The sequence below is a fragment of the Chlamydotis macqueenii genome, chromosome 15, assembly GCF_036417535.1.
Source record: "Chlamydotis macqueenii isolate bChlMac1 chromosome 15, bChlMac1.mat, whole genome shotgun sequence".
In the NCBI taxonomy this organism is placed as follows: Eukaryota; Metazoa; Chordata; class Aves; order Otidiformes; family Otididae; genus Chlamydotis; species Chlamydotis macqueenii.
The window spans coordinates 3411144-3430602 of NC_141570.1; the positions used below are offsets into that span (position 1 = coordinate 3411144).

The 19459-nt window shown below is 55.7% G+C and overlaps 2 protein-coding genes across 10 annotated transcripts in view; one reads left to right on the top strand and one right to left on the bottom strand.

The window, feature by feature from the left end:
• The first annotated feature begins 168 nt into the window (after positions 1-168).
• On the top strand, positions 169-946 carry PLD6 (phospholipase D family member 6). The gene is made up of 2 exons (XM_086760095.1): positions 169-589; positions 670-946. Exons 1-2 carry the CDS (start codon positions 169-171, stop codon positions 906-908), a joined length of 660 nt encoding a protein of 219 aa, XP_086616221.1. The 3' UTR covers positions 909-946.
• Positions 947-8718: 7772 nt separating this feature from the next.
• Positions 8719-19459, bottom strand: part of MPRIP (myosin phosphatase Rho interacting protein) — a 77487-nt gene continuing 66746 nt past the window's right edge. For 6 of the 9 annotated variants that reach the window (XM_086760270.1, XM_086760267.1, XM_086760266.1 and 3 more), the window contains 8 exons: positions 17646-17793; positions 16948-17065; positions 16045-16204; positions 15791-15910; positions 15233-15319; positions 14396-14558; positions 13904-13989; positions 8719-9886 (listed from right to left, as the gene is read on the bottom strand). In XM_086760270.1, coding sequence (XP_086616396.1) covers positions 9815-9886; positions 13904-13989; positions 14396-14558; positions 15233-15319; positions 15791-15910; positions 16045-16204; positions 16948-17065; positions 17646-17793 — 954 coding nt within the window. In that variant the 3' untranslated portion in view covers positions 8719-9814. Of the gene's footprint in view, positions 9887-12550; positions 12617-13903; positions 13990-14395; positions 14559-15232; positions 15320-15790; positions 15911-16044; positions 16205-16947; positions 17066-17645; positions 17794-19459 lie in introns of all 9 variants that reach the window. The other 3 variants (XM_086760268.1, XM_086760273.1, XM_086760269.1) reach the window with 2 other exon arrangements.

Below are 19459 nucleotides of genomic sequence, written 5' to 3' on the forward strand. Positions count from 1 at the left end.
CCCATCCCTCGCTCCCGCAGCCCAGGTTCCGCTCAGCGCAGCCCAGGCTCCCGGGGCGTCGAGTTGGGCCCCGGGGAAGCGGCTCCGGCCCGGACCCCCACCACCCCGGGCTCCCTGCGCGGAGCTCCCGCCTCCTCCCCGCGCAGGCGCCCCGGCGGCGGCGGGGCCATGTGGGCGGCGGGCGGCCCGCGGCGGGCGGGCCTGGCGCTGGCGGCGGGGGTGGCCCTGGGGCTGGCGCTGGCGCTGGCGGCCCGGCGGCGGCCGTGGCGGCGGCCCGTGCGGGACGTGCTGTTCTTCCCCTCCCCGCCCAGCTGCACCGAGGCCTTGCTGGCGGAGGCGGCGGGGCCCGGCGCGGCGGCCCGGCCCTGCCCGTGCCCGCTGCCGCGCGGTGACTGCTCCCTCAGCCGCCTCCTGCGGCTCCTGCTCTCCGCCCGCCGCTCCCTCGAGATTTGCCTCTTCGCCTTCTCCAGCCCGCAGCTGGGCCGCGCCGTCCAGCTCCTCCACCGCCGCGGCGTCCGCGTCCGCGTCGTCACCGACGAGCGGTACATGGGGCTGCACGGCTCCCAGATCGGCCTCCTGCGGCGCGCCGGTGAGGGGGGGCGCGGGGCGGCCGCGGCCCGGGGCACGGCTCGGGGAGGTGCAGCTGAAGAGGTGGTTGTGTCTTTGTAGGGATCCAGGTACGCCACGAGCAGGAGAACGGTTACATGCACCACAAGTTCGCCATCGTGGACAGGAGGGTGCTCATCACAGGCTCCCTCAACTGGACCACCCAGGCCATCCAGAGCAACCGGGAGAACGTGCTGGTCGTGGAGGACGCTGAGTACGTGAAGCCTTTTCTGGACGAGTTTGAGAGGATTTGGGAGGAGTACAAACCCCAGCAACTACAGATTGTTTCCCAGAGACAATAAACGCTTGAGCAGCCTCCCAGGGCTGCTGCAGTACTTAACAGCTAGCATTCACACACTTTGTTGTTACGTGTGGGCTCCGGTGCGTTATCCGTCTGGGTGTAATTTAGGTGAGGACCTCTGGAGAAGCAAAGTGCCCTCTACCCAAAAGTGCCACAGGTCCCTCGCTGTGGGTCATTCCCGTGCCAGAGGGATTGACCTGACTGTTCAGTGAGTTGTTTTGTGAGGATGGCTGTTACAGGGCTGCATTAACAGAGCTTAAAAACCACAGGCAGGCTGGTTGCCGTGCCCTGGTGCAGACGCTGTATGTTCATACGGTGCCGTGTAGGCGTTTCGGTGGTGAAACGGACATTGTCCAGCTCAGGGTAATGCAGAATGGAGCTGTAGCCCAGTGGCTCTTCCACATCAGTCACTGTAAAGAAGAGCTAAGGGGGCTACAGCAAAGCTGGGCTTTGTATCGGTGAAGCACCTTAGTTATGTTTCTTGTTGGCATTAGTTGTTCAGAGTTTGTAAAATGAAATCTGTGGGAAATAGGCAGCAATTAGAAGTATGTTTTGATTGTGTACACGTTTCCTTTGATTTAAGATTAGGAGCGTTCCAGCGTAAAAGCATGAGAACACATACTCGCCTTCCAGAAAGCGAGTGCAGGGAAGTGCAGAAAGAACTGAGAGGAACTTCAGGAGCAGTGGGTGCTGAGAGCAGACATCGTAGCTGCAGTTCAGTCACTGACTTCAGAGCAGAGCGGTGGAGGGAAACCCCAGTTCCGTCAGCTGGGGACACCGTGGCCGGCTCTGGTTCGGTGACTGCGACCGCCTGTGCCGGCAGCAGCGGGGTGGGGACAGCGAGTGAGTGCGAGCGGGAGGCAAGAGCTCGGTCCCTACGGTTCAGGGTGGAGCAAAGATGGGACTAAACTGCACAATTTCAAAGCTTTAACTAGTATCTGTGTAAGAATTACTTTATGCTGAATATAAAGTAAGTGCCTCAAAAATCTCTCAACGTGAAAAAAAAGGTCTTAACATTTTGTTACCAGTTTTGCACTATTAAATAAACTCTTTTCACCAGAAAGCTCAATGCCATCCTCTGGTTTTCGCACTGCAGGTAGCCCTCTGGCTCGGTTGTTCCAAAGATTTAAATAATTAAAAATTCCTGTAGACCCCTGGGTGTTATTTAGGGTACAGGGAGTAACAGCAACAGACTGCAAGTTTGTTCTGTTTGAGAAAGCTGGCGGGGGGCTGCGGGAAAAGCCTTGCTGGTCCCTGTGGCGTAGCAGCTACGGAAGCAGCTGAGGAAGGCAAATCTAATAAATCCCATTCGGCAGCATCAGAGTTACACTGCTTAAAACATGTTACCGCTACCTGTTGCGTTTTTTTTTTTTGTGAAGTCTGACTCTCAAAGCCAGCAGCTCACTGGGTTTCAGGCCCCTGCTCTGTTTTTTTTTCCATAGGAGCGTCCTTGATGAAAAAGACCTCGCTACACAGCATGCAAAGGGTGGTGCAAAAATAGTTTATTACGATATAGTTAATGTAAAGTTAGGTAATTATATTTACAAAATAAAAATGATCAGCTACATCCATGGGAACCTAGCATGTCACACAAAATTTTATAAGGAATAAATAGTGTGAGCAAAAGTGACGTTTCCATTACTGCGAGCAGTTGATTGGGGGACAGTGGCTCTTAAAAAAGCACTGAACTAAACTGGAGTGGAAGGGAGAAGGGAAGGAGAGAGGACGTCACACATACTGAGAAACAGGAGCCTCCAACACCCACCCCCCTTTGCAGAGGGAAAAAAATCACACGTGAACATCATTTCCCGGACTCATCTGTGTGGAAAACACCCCTTAGAGGGCGTTCGCCCCAGGGCTGGACAGGGCGTGAGGACAGCTGTGCTTCCTCCTCCATCCCGGCGCTGCCCGGGTACCGCCGTGCCGCTCTGCTGCCGCTCGGCCACATCGCAGGTCGGGGCCGGAGGGCCGGCCGCCGCCTCGCATCGTCGCAGAAACTGGGAAATGACTCTTGCGTCCTCGTTACTCACAATTCCTCTGGGTCGTTTCCAGAGTACAAGCGGTGGAGCGTGGTGCGCGCAGGGTTTTAATGCCAAACAGGTCCCTTTCGGTTACGGGTCAGTGGGCAGTTAAAGCTGTGCTCAGACAGAGCCTTCTGTTCCCGTTACGCTGGTGGAGGAAGACTGACCGTTAGTACTTGATCGGCCAGCGCCGCGTCAGATACCACCCACAGCCTTGCAGAGCTTCCCTCTCTCTCCCCGAAACTGCATCCTTTCAAATAAATGATTCTCCAGAATCTCAGGTCATCCAGAACTCCAGGTCCCAGGAGAGCGGACGCGGGTCAAAGCCTGCGCAGTCGTATCTGCTTCCTCCTTAGCGTAGTCTTTAACATTTTACAACGTACTTCGCTGTCTCTAGTTCAGAACAAAGAGCGAGTGTTCTTGTCAGCCCTGCACACAGGCAATGGGTGAGGAAAGCATGAAGGAAATAATTGCAATGGCACTCATTATTGACGAGTTCCCGGCTGGGATCAGTTGGTACCGCCGCGTCTGGCTCATCAGGTTTCTGCCAGTAAATCCCGCGCAGCGTAAGAGGCTGCTCTTCCGTTTGCTCCCTTGTGTAAGAACGGGTTTGTACTGCAGGCTCACGGAAGGTCAGCTCAGCAGTAACGGCGCTGCACTGGAAGTCAGGCCGGAACCGTTGTTGTAAGAAAGAGCTGCTGCTCTGTGGAACGCTAACGGTTTGCCCACGCGCGGTGTCGATGCCGCCGTCGAACACAAGATTACCGCGTTCTCTGAGGAGACAAAACCCCAAATCTATAGCGCAGTAAGGTCACAGGTCTCAACCGGACTGTACGCAGTCTTTGGACAGGGATCAGCAAAACTAAAGGTACGGAACAGCAGAAAAGGTCTGAAAAGGCATTTGTAACAGTCGTCAAAAACCCAACGAACAGTTTATCGGGGCGGGTTGGACAGTCGGCGCTCCCCTCCCAGCCCCACACAGAACGGCTGAGTTAGAACAAGAGTTAAAAATCAAAACCACAACTTAGTCACAAAAGAGAACCCTCCACTGATTTCTGAGTAATAAATATTTACATTGCGTACGTTGAATACTATACAGGCTTTAAATTACTTTTTTTAAAAGAGAAGAATAACAAAGCTTTTTTTTTTTTTTTCCCCTCTAAAAAAAATGGAAAAAAAATTACAGAGGCAAGGCAAAGTACACCGAGCGTGCGAGTGCTTAGGTGTTCACAACAAGCCCGGCGCTGCATCCGGACACGAAAGCGGCAAAGGTCTGGCGGCAGTGCGGTCACGGACAGAGCTGGTACAGAAGTGACACACGTGACAGCGCTGGGGCAGCAGCAGTAACGCAGTGCAGTCCACCTCCGTCACGGGAAAAAAGAGACTTTTCTGGTTTGCAAGTCAGCACACAATCCTAGTGCTGAAGCAAACGAACACAATTTGCTTCCTATTTTTATACGCAGGCGAAGAAAAGGTCGCGTTTAAAGATGGATTCAGTCTGTTTCAGGGGAGACAGTGGAAATGACAGGAAAACTTTATGCAAGGAAAAAAATAAATTCCTTGGAGCCAGGTAGAAGATCTCCGTGCACCTTTGTTGCGCTTGGCTTTCCCCAGCCCTCACATCGCAGTACGGTCACCTGCGCGCGGGCGCGTGGGATGCAGCAGCTGGCCGTTCACGTGTTGCGCCGTACGCGCGCCGTGCCCTGGGGAGCAGGATCCTGCGCGGCCTCGCCCGCTGTGCGCAGCAGGGCACCGCGACCACCAAAAGGCGAAGCCCACGGCCGGCACCGCGCCGCGCTACCGCACTGGGACGACGCAGACGGACTTTGAAAGGCTCCAGAGCAGGCGGGGAGCTCGCCCTCCCCTCCCCACACTTTTCCATAGATTTATCTCGGAAGATGGATGGGGCTGCTTCTTTTTTTTTTAAATCACTGCTCTCTGCGGAAGTATTTCAGTGTTCAGCTGTTTACAGGTGCGTAACCTACAGCCTCCTGCGTTAGGGAGATGCCTGGATACTTGTCGGGCTGCCAGCGGAGCGGAGCCCGGAGCAGAGCCCGCAGCAGCGGGTCAGAACAGTCTGCGTGCCGCAGCACCTTCCCTCCTCCTCATTTCCTCTGTAACCCCCCCAGACCTCACAGCTACTGCCGTAAGACCCCGCACACACTGTTCCCACCCGGTGACGTGCCGCCCCAAAGGGTGAGGTTGACCCTAACGATGCCAAGCGGCCGCTGCTCAGCCCCGACGCATCTCCAGTACAGCAGAGCCAGGTTCTCCGGTTTAGTTGTCCAAGGAGCCCAGCTCCCCACTGGAAGACGGCTGCTCCTGCAAGCTGCAGCATATGAGACCACCACCATGCTCACAAAAGACCCCTTCATTTGGTGGTAAATATTTCAAACCCACGAAGTTCAGCGCTAAGATTAATTGACTTGGCTTATTAAACATTGCTAAAAGCACGACAACGGCAGCCAGCGCCTCCTGGCCCGCCGCACGCCGGGTTCCCTGCCGCTCTCCTCCTGCCATCCGACACTTTTTATTTCAGCCATACCTGTTAGTGCCGGGGTTTTTTCCCCTGGTTTGCTTTCCTCAGCCGTTTGCAGGTCCAGAGAAGCTGGCCAGTATGAACTACATAAAAGTTCCCCGACAGCAAACCTCGGAGCAGCTGATCCTGCGAGCAAACCTCAGTTCTTATCCTTTCACAGCTGCTCCAGGGAGCCCAGAACAGGAGGGCGGTGCGAGGACTGGCATTTTCTGTACAAAAAGGTACAAAACTAGAGGAAAGAGAGGAGAAGAAAATCCAACTGAATTCCTGCTGATGCCGGATCCCTGGCAGCGCCTCACTGGAGAGACGCGGAACGGGTGAAGAACTGACAGGAGCGGCCCACAAGTTTTGTATGAGCCCTTGCTTAGCGCACGGGCACGGCCACGGAAAGGAGCAAGAGCCGTGCAAGTGCTCCTGGTGACTTTTCCACCAGGATATGTTTAGATCTGCGTACGCGAGAACACTCCCCCACAGCCTCCCTGCGCAGGGCAGTTCAGGGCCGGAGCCCGAGCAGAACGCTCCGGTGGGACCCTCCCCGTCCGCAGTCCCCGCGTGTTTTGCGCAGCGTTGCCACCGCTTTTTTACTGCACCTTCTCCTGCTTTCCTGCACCATCCACCGCCGAAGGATGCCACCTTCCCCAACACCCCGCAGTGCCTTTCTGCCATCCTCATTTAAAAAAAAAAAAAAAAAATATATATTAATGTATTTACAGATGCTGAGTCAAAAGCTGGGGATGGTGCCCACTTGATTGCTCCACGTGCGTCCTCTGCTGTTCTCTACATTAAGAAATAAGGGTCAGTACCTACTCCCAGGCAGGACACTACGCTGCAAGAGAGGATTTCTTGGTATGAGCGAGCGCACAGCAGGAACCATCCCTCGTGGGGAGCCTCAAATGCTCAGCGGCATGAACCTGCACCAGAAAGGGTCCATCTTGCGTCCTCCACACCACCGGCGTGCTGATGCAAACAGCAAGGTACATAACATCTTGTCCTCACGCTTAAAGTGCGTGCTCCTGAGCGAATGAAGCAAGCAAAGAAAAGGCGGGATTTGCTAGGGGAGGTAAGGTGGGTGAGCAGGACACCAGTACGCAGTCTGCTCGGTTGGCTGAAAAGGACAAAGTCCCACCACGTGACTTGAGAGAAGAGCAGGAGGAGGGCGTCCTCCTGGAGAATGTCTTGTAAGGGAAGAGCAATGACAATCCAAGGCCTAGATGCCGTCCTAACGCTGTGTCCCAAGGCCTCTGCCAGGAGACAACAGCTGCCAGAGAGCGAGCTCACCGCAGACCCGGAGCAGCCAGGGATGAAGGTTATCCCTGCTGGGAGCCGGGATGACTGGGTGGGACCAAGCCCAGCACCTGGGCCAGGTGACCACCTCCTGACGCGGTCAGAAAGGCGCATGCGCTACACAAACCACAGTGGATGGCGTCACCTTCCACTCAAGGGACAGCACGGATTTAGGTGAACCTGGGCCACAGCACTGACATCTCTGCTGGCCCTGCAATCCACGCCGCTTAGCATGCGCTGGTGTCCCTGCTTCAACTCAAACTGCTCGTAGATGCCACTGAAGTGTCACGTTCCCAGCTGCTGTGAGCACAGGGACCCAAATGCACCCTTCACCCAGCTGCGGGGTTAGATTGGAGACCTCTCCCCTCGGTTAAGTGCGAGATGCCGGCGGGGAGAAACCACGCACACAACAAAAGATGAAGGACCCGCTTCTTCCAGAAGTGGACTTTTAAGAACAACACACATGCACTTGACCTGGAGAAAGCTGAATCCGTGAAGGGCTACAACCAGGGAGAGCTGCATCTGGATCTCCTCAGCCGGAAGGGAAGCAGGACCCCATGCCACGGCTACAAAAAGCCACTGCTAAGCATTACCAGCGTACAAGGGTTTATCAACAACAGTCTTTAGATGGCCGTGAGCCAGCTCAGCGTGGTGAGAGCAGTTATTTCCACAGCCCCAGTCAGCGCTTAAGTGACCATTTCCATCTTGGGGCTGCCCATCATGCAGGTGAGAAGCTGATGGTGAGCAGCTTTGGGTGCCCAGGCCATGCTCCTCCACGGAGGGATGGGAGGAGAGCGAAGGCGGCTGCTGCCTGATGGCTGAAAGCAAACACAACACAAGGAGCAGCTGACAGCTGATCAGCTCCTGGGAGCGCTGATGGCTGATCGGAGAGGCGGTCCAGGTGGGTCATGGCTGGGAAGGCTCTCGGATCCTCCAGTGCTCAGATTACGGAAAGTGCTATGGTGAGCTCGGATTAGGGCGAGCGGCTGCTCATCAAAACATCTCAGAGGGCACGTGCTTGCTGATGAGGGAAGAGTCTTGGTATTCGAGTGGTTGAGCGTCTTTCCTACTCTGCTCCTATCTGCAGGACTTCCATGTACACTCAGGCATGGATTGCAGAGCATCACGGCAGGAGATCATTCCCGTACGTGCTCTGCTCGCTGCATGGTGCTGGCATCTTGGCCAGGGACACATGGGGCTCCTACGGGCAGGACCGATGGCTGCCATGCGCTGCCGTGAGTGCCCGAGGAGGCGTCAAGCCGAGCGCTTGGCCACAGCAAGGCCACACAAGCTGAACCAGAACCTGATTCACACCACGGTTGGACGATGCCATCTCCTGCTGAGGGTCTGGTGGCTTGCTCCTTGCTGCTCCGAGCGGGAGGATGAGGGCGAACGCTGGCACGTGCCGTGGTCCAACCTGGCAGGACTGGAGATGGCTGTCACCAGCCTTGCAGTGCTCACTGCTCCAGAGCTGCAGTGAATTTGCTCTGAGAGCCACGCTCGTACCACCTGCCTGACAGACCCAAACTCAGCCATGAAAGCACACAGAGCTGCCAGCTTCAACCGCGCATTGAGCACCCGAAAGACAAGGGGAAGCTTTGCTCACATGAAGGCTAGGGTGCATTTTTAACAGCCCAGCCTGCCGTGCTGCAGGTCACTCGGAGGCCAAACCGGGCTGGGAAGCCAAGGTGCTCCCAGCCAGGGCGATCGGTGAGGCAGGACCTGGGGTCTTTACAGCTGGCATCCTGAAATGCTCTCGTTAGCCGGGATGAAGCCACCACGCCTGGGTAGCCCTGATGCTGGAAAGCAGCATAGGCTTCTTCGAGGAAGACAACCTCTGCTCGGCTGGCCGCGTGCTGCATCTAGCTCCTCGCTTCCAGTTTGTGTCCGTGTATCGGCCTCACGGTGCTAAACTGTAGGCTTTAAATACAAAAGCTATTAGGACTGAGAAGGTCTGAAGCACGTACTGGTTTTGAGATTTTTATTTCAGGAAAAGATTAAAGAATTAAAATAGGAGCTGCCCTGCTGACAAGAAGAGTTGAGTTCAAGAAGCTGATAAAAAAGGAGCATTATATGCATTGAGCACTGTGCATTTTCAGTCAATATTGGCTCTACTTTCTACTCTACTTTCCTTTGACTAGGAAAAGGGAGTTTCACATGCGCACAGACCCTGGGATACACGGGACTCAATGAGAGGAAGGGAGTAACAGCAAAAAAAAAGAGAGTGCTGGGCTTGATCTAACAGAGGCAAGAAAGTGATCTTACAGCTCGGCCCCCGAAACACCGACTCCGACCACCAGCGAGACGGGAGGCAAAGACACGCCGACGGGGCAGACCCGACGGCGCACGTGAGTATCTGCAGCTCCCTATCCGTAACCGCCCGGGCAGCCACCAAAGCTCGCCGGGCTTCGGCATCGCCTACATTCAGGATACGGCACAGTCCCGGGGCAGGAGCGTCGTTTCTTGCATCCTTCTCCAGCGAGGTGTCAGCGTCGTACCTCCAGGCTGCGGACGCCGGCACGGACTTGCGCTCCCCGACAGCTTCCCCCAGGCTTTTCCCCCCTTGTAGGTGCAAGTAACGCAATCGAGATCAACGGTTAGATTAGCAGATCAGGCTCCTGGCGTGCTCTGAGCGCTGGGGCTCTTGACAGCAGTAAGAGCTAGGTATGGCCGATACCACCCAGGCCCTGCTTGCGTACCAAAACGGTTGGTACGACAGAGCTAGCTTATTAACAGGCTACTGAGCCTTAATACTGACACTTAGTGTAATGGTTTACAGTAAAGGAAGGAGTCTCCTACAAAGCGCCGAAGAGAGGGGGGAAAAAAAACCCCACCCCGATCCCTTCCTCTCCCTCTCAGAGTCTCTGGAGCATCTCACAGGCAGGGAAAGGTGCTGGGGAGGCGAGAGGGCGGCGGGGGGCACCGCCACCGCGGCGCCGGGTCCCGTCGGGGGCGTCAAGACGAACGACAGCGAGGAGAGTCGTAAGGAACGAGAGACAAACGGTGCTGGTGCTGTGCTGCCTCAAGCTGGGAGGTGCGCGTGGTCAAGCGGAGCGGGGAGAACTAGTCTTTCTTCAAGTCCCTGGATTCAAAAAGCTTCAGGCGTTCTTGCACAGTCAGGCCTTCCTTCAGACTCTGGGAGAGATAAAAAACAGACAGCGTCGGACGCGGGTGGGCGGGAGGCGGCGGCGGGCACCGGGCACACGGAAAGGGCGCGATGCTCAGGCAAAGGAGACGTGGGCAGCGGGAGAATGGCCTCCTTGGCGGAGAGATTAGTGGGGCATGCTGAGAGAAAACACACAGTTACGGGGGGTGGTTACTGGCAAATGGCTCCTAGAGAGAGGGTGAGATTGCAAACGAACCGGGCGACACACCAGAAGCAAATGGGAGGCACACCATGCTGCAAGCGGGATTGGATCGACTTGGAACATGACCCCCAGAGCCTGCGGTGCAGCGGCGGCCGGGGCAATTTCAGCGGAGCTCCGGCACTGCGGGAGCCCCAGGCAGGTCAGCGCGGATCTGCTGCGCTAAAGCACCGCGCGGCTGAGCAGGACCCGCACACCGGTCCTCCCCGCGCCACTGCAGCACCGACTGAACGTGTGTCCGTCTGGGACGGCCCTGGCTCCCGTCGGTGTGCGGGCTTTGCTCAAGCAGCCCTGGAAACTGCATTGTTTTTGTTGCCAGCGACAATCCCACCCTTTCTCCAACCCCAGCCTGGGGGCTCTCCCAAGCCAAAGCTGCCTCTGCGGCACAGGGTTAGACAGAGGACTCGCTAAATGCTTGCTTCAGGCCCAGCAGGATCTGATGGCTGATCCGATTCGGATGCAGCATCCAGATTTCAAGGCATGACACTCAGCTAGCCAACAGAAAAGCCCGACCCGCTAGCCCTCAGCATTTGGATTTGCGAAATCTCTCACCTACGCGTGGGGACCCAGGAGAGCAGCAACGTGAGGGGCAGAAATGCAGAAGCAAATTGCTTGCCCCCTGTACAACAGATTTAACCTGGAACTAGACTGAGGAGATGCAGAAGCCTAAGCCTTGTGCCTGTGGCATAAGAGCTGCAAGGGAGCAGAGCACCGGACAGTGAGTTGCCCCTGCTTGCTGCTGAGGAGGCACAGACACCTCCCTGCCCAGCAGCCAGCCCACAGCCACGGCTCTGTCCCTGCGCGCCGTGAGGGCTTTCGCTGCGGGGCTGCGCCTGCACCCCCCCCAGGGCACCGCTGCCTGCCAGCCCATTCCCTGCAACCTGCAAGGAATTCACACTGCAGCTGGAACGTTATTTGCTTTACAGACCCAGGCATGGCAGCTTCAAAAGGGGAAGGCCTGAAAGCAAAGCCCCCCCTGTTAAGGGGCATCCATCTCCCTTTTGCCTTTACCTGCCCGACCGCAGTGCCAGGGGACCATACGATCACAGCAGTAGGTCAGACTTTTGGGCTGGGTTTTCTCTAACGCGTGTTTATCAAGGCAGGGTTCCATGATAAACTTGCCCCGAGGCTGTGCAGATTCCCATGGTTACTGTATTTCCTTAAATATTTCTCCTCCCACGGGCCCACAAAGGCAGCACGGCTTTGTGAAGCAGCACGGAAATGGATCGGTTTGGATGTACAAACGCTGTGTGCTTTCTTTTCAACGGGCAGCAGTCTCTGGGGACGCGAGCCTCTGAGCACAGGCTTCCTAAAGGAAGTTTACTTTGGGCCTCTTTACACGGGCAGCAGCCCGTGCGCTCCGGTTTGTACATCCCATTCCTCACTGGATGGAAGGAGACACCAGAAACCGTGAGACTCTTCTGCCTGGTGGTACAAATTCCAGCAAATTCACCCCGCAGGCAGTCTCACAACCCAGCTGAGTTGCTGATGAGGGGGAGCCTGATGAAGGGAGACCAATGTGGGATGAAATCTGTGATAAAGGGATCCTCCATCAAACTTCCTGGGGCTCTCCAGCCACCGTGCTGGGGGTTCCCCTCTTTTCTCCAACCTCCCTCTAACTTCAGTCTTTGCCAAGGGTCAATAAATTAATTATTGCTCCAATTACTCAAGATATCTGGGTCATGAGGCCTCGTGTCTCCTCAGCTCCTTCCTTTTGCTGGATGAGCTCGGAAGCCTCAGGCCAGCGTGTGGGACGGAGGCGCAGGGCCAAGGGATGGAGAGCAGCGGGGTGGGCACTGGGGAGCAGCAGGAGGTGGTTACTGGGCAAGGGAGACTCTTTTGCTCAGGCACGGATCAACCTACAGAAGCAGCAGTTATGGGTAAAGGAAATTTAGGGCAGCCCAGGACATCCCCTCTGCAGCTGAGGCAGGGCCGCCATTTTACACCCTTCAGGCCTTTGTGGGAAGTGTGTTTATAGGCATTGCTGACCCGCTCCTCCGCCTGGCTAACAGCAAAACGGCTGTTTTTCCTAAAAGACCTGGACGTTGCTGAAGTTTAGTCTGAGGCATGCAGAGTCATTCAAGCATGCACACTCAGCGTCCCGCGCTCTGAACACAGCAAACAGGAAAACGTGCCCCACCATGTCCAAATCCTTTCCGTGATGGTTAGCTGTGTTGGCAAGGGTGGGAGGAGCAGGAGGACAAGAAAGCCATATTCCCCAGGGAAGAGCCAGAGAGACGGCACTTCATACAGATCCTGGGTCCGCTGACTTCTCCCCGTCCCCCTCCCCCAGTTAAATAATTAGCTGTAAATCAACCAGCCAGTGATTAAGAGAAGAAGGGCTCTCGTTTGCCATGGAGGTGTGAGCAGTGCATGCAAAAGTGGGCTGCTCCAGTGGGCAGCTGCGTCGCTTGGTGGGTGCCGGTTTGTTTACCTACGTGGCAGGGAACCTGGACTCGGGTTCATTTCAGTTATCCCATGAGACCTGCTCAATAACGGACTGTTGAAGGAAAAAAGCAAAATAAAGAAACAAACCAGAACAAAACAAAAAACTCATAAATCCTAAATGCATTGGCGTTCGCGTAGCCGCAGCCCACCCACCCCGGCAGCGAGGCGCGCAGGCAGTGCGCCCAGGCAGAGCCCATGCCTGCTCTCCTCTCCTCCTTTCCCCACCAAGCAACGCACACGGGGGACCACAAGATCAACGGCCTGAGTTGAAGTGGTGGTGGGAAAACCCAACATCAGACCTGGCCCAGCGGGTCTGGGCTGCCCCTGAGATGCGCAGAGATGCTCTCTGTGTTTACTCAGCGCAGCGCAGACACCCCAGGCTGATGTCCTGTAGCTTGCAGGGGTGGTGACGGTTTCCCCAGCATGGCCATTGAGCTAGAAGCCTTTCACCCAAAGCTTCTCGCTCTGCCCAAGGTCCCAACCACTTCAAGCATCCGCACGAGACACCAGGTATCCAGCAATGAGAGGTACAGCAGATTTTACCCGTGCTGATCCTCCTTCCCGCTGGCCCATGTTTAACCATGATGTCTCAGCAGGTCTTTGCCCTTTTTCTCCCCGTGTCCCACAGGAACAGCCAGCGTGTAACACGGTGTGACTCTGGCAGTCAGCAGGCCAAGCAGGCGAGCTTGGCACAGTGTCACTGGGCTTTGGGACCAACAGCAAGTTCAGAACGGCCAGAGAAACACAGGGCCGTCTGCACCGCGTTAACACACAAGCAGAGCATGTGTTAAGTACGTGCAAGGCATCGCTGTCCCACACAGAGACCAAAATCTTGCAGTGATGAACACTGTAAAACACAGAATGATGTGCACGTTTCCACCTACTGACACCACCTAAACTTCAACTGAAAATAGGGAGCAAACACTGGGAGAGTCCTCCTGCGAAAGACCAAAGAACACAGAATCATAGAACCATGGAATGTTTCCAGGGATGGGGCATCCACCACCTCTCTGGGCAACTTGGGCCAGTGCGCCAGCCCTGTCAGTGTAAAAAATTTCGGTGAACTTCATTCTTTTTGAAGCAGGGAGCAGCTTCACGCCTCGATTTCAGCAGGGTCAGGAGTGTGTGCCCCACTGTGCATCACGGGGGCAGCGGGCCCTGCCTGGCTGCACAGCCGTTTCGCAGTCAAAAGCTCACTTTTCTCCCCAGTGCTATCCAGTTTTTTTCCCCTCCGGTTTTTCCATTTTTTTTTCCCCTACCAATTTCTTCCCACCTGTGACCCCCACCGGAGAGTAACACTGTGCATTTTCATCGCACAGGGACGGAGATCTGCGCTTACCTTTGACCTGATATTCCTTAGTTGCCGGCTAACACTGGATCTGTCTTTCTTCAAGAAATCAGGGTTGCTTTTTGATTTCATAATATCTGAGGAGAAGCAAAATAAACAGCATTAACATGGTGTCTGTGGGCTTCCTGCAAGGAGCAGGGCTGGGGCTCTTCTGCCCTCCCAGCCCAGGCAAGTGCCCCGATGAACCCCGACTCCAGCAGCGCTGCCGGAAGGGCAGAGGGGAGTCTCGGGGGTCTCCGCTCCCCTGCACTGCCAGAAGGCTTTCAAAACCCACCAGCTTCCCATCCACGGGGCTGGAAGGAGGAACTGCCTGGTCCCTGCTATCTCCAGTGTGATTGTCTGCAAGGAGCAGAGGTGGGAAGCGGCATGAAAACGGCAAAAAAGCACCACTCAGACCCATTACCGCACAGGGGCCCGTGTGCCAGGGTGCACGTGTTAGCCTGGAAACCCACGACTGCTCAGAGCCATCGGAGGAGGACTGACCGTATCCCGATACAGTGGTGTTCACAGGGGATTTCTCTCCCTGAGCTTCTGTGGCTGCTTTCAGCTGCTCTTTCAACCTGCTGATATCACAGTCTGCCTTGGCTTTCACGATGCTCAGCTCCGTGTAGATGTCTTTGTACTTGTCGCTGGCGTATTTCTTATCCTGGGAAAGGAAGGAGAACAACCCAATGGAGTCAGGCAGACAGCTGGAGCCGAGGGCTTGTGGACACACCGGAGAGGAGCTCGGCAAACGCCGACAGAAGAGCTGGCAGCGGGGAGAAATGCTCAGCTGGGGCGACGCACGTGTTTCACACACGCTCTCGGAGCTGGGTCTAACAGCTAAACGGGACTCGAGACAGGCAGAAAGCTGTGAGCGCAGCAGCGAGCATGCAGCGCTGCTTGTGCATGCAGCCCCTTCGTTACAGGATTAATTGTCTGTGGGTTTTAATTTTAGCAAAGACATGGAATTCAAGCAGAATTCCCAGAAATGGCCTTGGCAAAGAGGCCATCCAGAGCAAACCAGATCCAATGCTGGGAGGCTGGGCAGATCTCTAACACATTATTTTTACCATTTAAATAGGATCTGATGTGACAGGAAATAGGGAAAAAACACCAAAGGCGATGTTTTCCCACAAGAAGGGAGAAGGAGTAAGTCCTGAGCTGACACAGTCAGGAAGAGCTTTACGGATGATACCAAAATGGCTGTTCAGTTCTATTCAGGGGAAAAATTAAATGTTGTTTCAAACATGGGGATAAGCGAGCTGGTATCTAAGCACATGCACACAGGAGCAGAGCACAGCCCTTAAGAGGATTTGCAGAAATGTCCCTGGGCATTACCCTCAGTGCCGTCTGCAGCTCATCTTTGAGGGAGCTGATCTCCTGCTTCAGGTACTGGATTTCTGATTCTTTGACCCGCAGCAGGACCTGTGGGAACACAAGCAACGTGTCTTCACACCCAAGAAGACTCAGCGCGATCCCAAGACGCTCACCCGCTGCACCCAGTGACAACGGAGCCAGGGCTGCACCCACTCCACACCAGCACCGCAAAGCTGCTGGTTCACCCATCTTCTGGTTCACCCAAGAAAATTACTCCGATGACCTTGCCCAAGTTGGCACCGCTCATGCTCCCTGCATACCCCTTGGTTTCTGTTAGTCCCCACTGCTTTGTGTGGACTGGATCCCAGGGGACAAGCAGGGGATGGAGAAGGAAGAGTGGGCGTCTGGCTCAACATGGCGAGAAGGGAAGATTAAGACTCCAAAAGCTCCTGGCCCCATTGCACCTCGCGATGTACAGTGCTGACCAGCCATGGGGACCCGACGTGTGAAAGGATGGGTGGCTGCGGCACGTTCCCTTGGAGCACACCAATGCTGTCCCTTCAGTGCGGCAGAGCTCACCTCCAGCTCGTAGGCATCCTTGCCCTGCGTGAGAGGCGACCCAGCAGCCTCTCCCCCGCCCTCCCCGGTCAGCAGGGTCCGCAATCGCGTGATCTCCGCAGCCAGGCGGTTATTCAGCTCCTGGGAAGAAGAGGAGAGCCACTGTGGGAATGGTAGTGTGGCCTCGGTTCGGCACAGAGCCCACCGCCCGTTGGGCAGTTCGCCTGTAACCCTCTGCCCACGCCGGCTGCCCTGGGCACGGCAGGGACCCTCACCTGGTTGTGGGCGTTGAGCTCCTGGTTCTCCCGCTGGCACTGGCGGAGGGCCTGCCTCTCAGCCTCCAGCGCCTGCGCCAGGTGGGCGTTCTCCAAACACTTCTGCGAATACTGCTCCGAAAGCACCTCCAGCTCCCGCTGCACCGACTGCAGCTCCTCCCTGGCGAAACACACGCCGGGTAGTGCTCTCCCTGCACGCAGCCGCCCACGCCCACTCTTCTTCCAGCGCCCCGGGACAACCCAACAGGGATCTAAGCACTGAGGAGGAGGACCTGCATACTCCTTCTGGGAAAAATCTCAAGCCCAGAGTGGGCCAGCCCTTCTGTCTCCCAGCACCACACTGCTTGGGCACCAGAAAGGATGGCAGCTCTTTCTCGAGGAGGTTAAATGGCTTGTCTTCCCCAAGTTTCCAAAAATTGAGCTGAAATCAATGAAGTTTGCTCTGGGCGCTCAGGCCTGGGTGTATCTGCACACCTACACATTGTACATAGATGCATTAAGGTTAACAAAGCTGCTCAGCTGTTTTGCTCAGCTCCCACACGAGGACAGCCTTGCCACAAAAAGCTGAGTGCTTTCTCCTGGCCTGGTTTGATTTGGTTGAGCAACCCTCCCGCTGCAGCGGCGTGAAAAGCAGCTCTGTCTGCACATCTGCTACTTCTGGTGACCATGAAGCAGTTGAATTTGGGTAGTGTAGAGACATTGACCCGGAGCCTGGAAGATTACGGGCAACCAGGAGCCTCCAATGGGCGCAACTGGGTTGGGACCAAGGCCGAGGGAAGAGGTCCCTGTGATGAGGGGTCTGCCCCTAACTCGTTGCCGAAATTAAAAGGGAGAAAGAGATCTCCCACATGCGCAATCTCCCTGGGAGACACAGCGACAGACGGAGGACAACGAGGGTCTTACAGGTATTGCCTTCGGAGGGCCTCGATGTCGGCATTGACGCTGCTGATCTGGGAGCGCTGGGACTTCTCCAGCTCTCGCTCCAGCTCCTCCCGGTGTGCGTTCTTCATGGCTTCGATGGCTGCGTGGGACAGCAGAGTGTTAGCACCCAGCACCGCTCCACTCAAGGGCATTTCTTTGAGTTTTTGTTTGTTTGTATTCTAAAGGAACTAAAAACGGGTCATCCCAGCGAACCTCCCGCAGCTTCATGCCTCCCTCACTGCAAAGGGGCTTCTGCAAATCCCACTTTTTTATTAAAAAAAAAGACCAAATGATTGTCCGATTCACATGTTGTTTCCTGGATTGTGGGACTCCTGTCACAGAGACCGCAGGCTCCAGTGCTTTAAAACTCCCTGGGGCACTGAAGAATGAATTCAGTGTGGCAGTAACTTAACCCCAGGAATGACTGATGCCCTGATGGAGCGGAAAATGGGTCAGGCCCCAATACAGCCAAGGAGAGTGGTGCCAAGCCTGGACAAGGACCAGGAGATGGACCTCCATCCAAAATCTATGTCCCATCAGCCTCTTCCCATCTCCCTGTGATCCCCAGCCCTCATCCCACCCCACGCTCTGCTCCTCCACGCCAGAGTAAATCACATCCCCATGTCCCCATCAATACGGTGCCGTCCCACCACAAGGGACCCTCTGGTATGTCCCTGTACCTGAAATGGTGGCAGCCGTTTCTTCTGCCAGCAGGCGGTCTTTCTCCTCCCGCAGCTTCTCCAGCTCCCGCTGGTGCTGCCGCTGCAGGTCCTCAATCTTCTTCTGGTGTGTCTCCTCCATGGCTGCAAAGCCCCTTTCACATGTTGCCTGCAAAAGGGACGAGGGGAAGGGGTTGGGCTGGAGCGTGGGGCTGTCATGACAGCAGCGGTGAGGCTGCCGGGAGCCGCACACCAGCAGGTAGGTCGGCACCCAAGTACCATCATGGGGATCTTCTCCCTCCCCAACCACGGAGGAGCCGGGTGAGGACGGACCTCGCGAGGCCAGGGCTTGTCCTGCAGTCACTTGACTCCTGACAGCTCCGGTGAAAGGGAAGGACAGGGCAGGTCTGGGGTCAGACCCAACCGGGGAATGCAAATATACATTAAAAACAACAACAAAAAAGCCTACTGTGTCCTTTCTGCTCTCTTCTGCAATGCCTGATTTTAAGCGGTCACCTATGGGGTGGAAAACAAATTACTTGTGACAGCAACAGGACCTGAATTTCCAATCGAGTATCGCGTCAAACGCTGCACGGGCAATTATTTGCTAACTGAATGACTAGGAGTGAACGTAGGCCAGGACACGGAGCAGCGCTCTGGGGATTCAGGAGTCACCAGCCGTGAGATCCTGAATTCCAGCCCCAGGCACAGACCCCGCTCTGGCCTCTGCAGCAGGAGAAATACAAAAATCCATTTCCAGTTCAGCCGCCAGCCCGGCTGCCCCACTGGGGCATCGGGATCCCGGACAGACACAGGGCTGCAGGACAGAAGCGGGACAGCAAAGGCACAGGTAGCGTCCAGCCAGGAGCTGGGAAGGGGCAGGCACCGGGAACGCAGTGCACGAGCCCTGTCAGACGTCTCGGGCAACCCTGATGCCGAGCACTGCACCGGGCTTTTCTCCCTCTTAATGTCACAGGCTGGCTTTAGTTCCTGATTTCAATGGATTTCTTCTCGATTCACACTCATGTTTTCCACAGGAAGTGAGAACTGTCCACCTAGGGAGCCTCTGGGACCCCATGGGAAATCGAAGGCAGACAAATTCACTCCCTCAGTGCCAAAAGCGCTTGGGACAGCCCAACACCCGCTGACCTACGATAGCACACGCCCCTCACCCTCACTTGCGTTGTCTCGTGCTCTGTAACCTGTGCCACTCTCATTCCCAATTTTCAGCTCTGGTGCTTTTATTTCTCCCCTTTAAGTTTAAATCCTGAGGCATTCTTGATTTTCTCATTCTTGATTTTCCCTTGAAGCTCAGTGCCAGAGCCTGTCTGTACTCGGCTGACTGCGGAGGGGCACTACGCTGCCTTGCGGGATTCTTGCGGCTCTGCTGCCGGAGGGAAATGGGGAATGCTCCCCCACAGGCCTGGCTGGAGATTCAGTACTGAACGTATTGTAAATGCATTGCTACAAACCCAGCACATCTCAACACCTACAAACCAGTATCTCATGTTAGCGATCGTCTCCATCAGCTTCAGAAGAGAAGAGCCGAGCGCATTCCTCTCAATCGGACAGGTTCGCTGTCACCCGGTTAGTTTTCTATCCAAGGGGAGTTTCTCTTTTGCCGTCTGTCCCTCTGTTTCCCACGGAGGTGCAGAGCGAGGCCGGATCGCTCTGCTCTCCTCCTGGACTGCCCTGCCCAGCGGCCGCTGCTCGCCTCCCTGCCAGACAAACCGCAGGCTTGGCGGAGCAAAGCGGAAAACAGAGGCGGGAGGGCAGGTTCACTGCTTGCTGTTATTTTTCAGCCTCCGTTTTGGTTCTGGCTTTTTTCCTTCTTC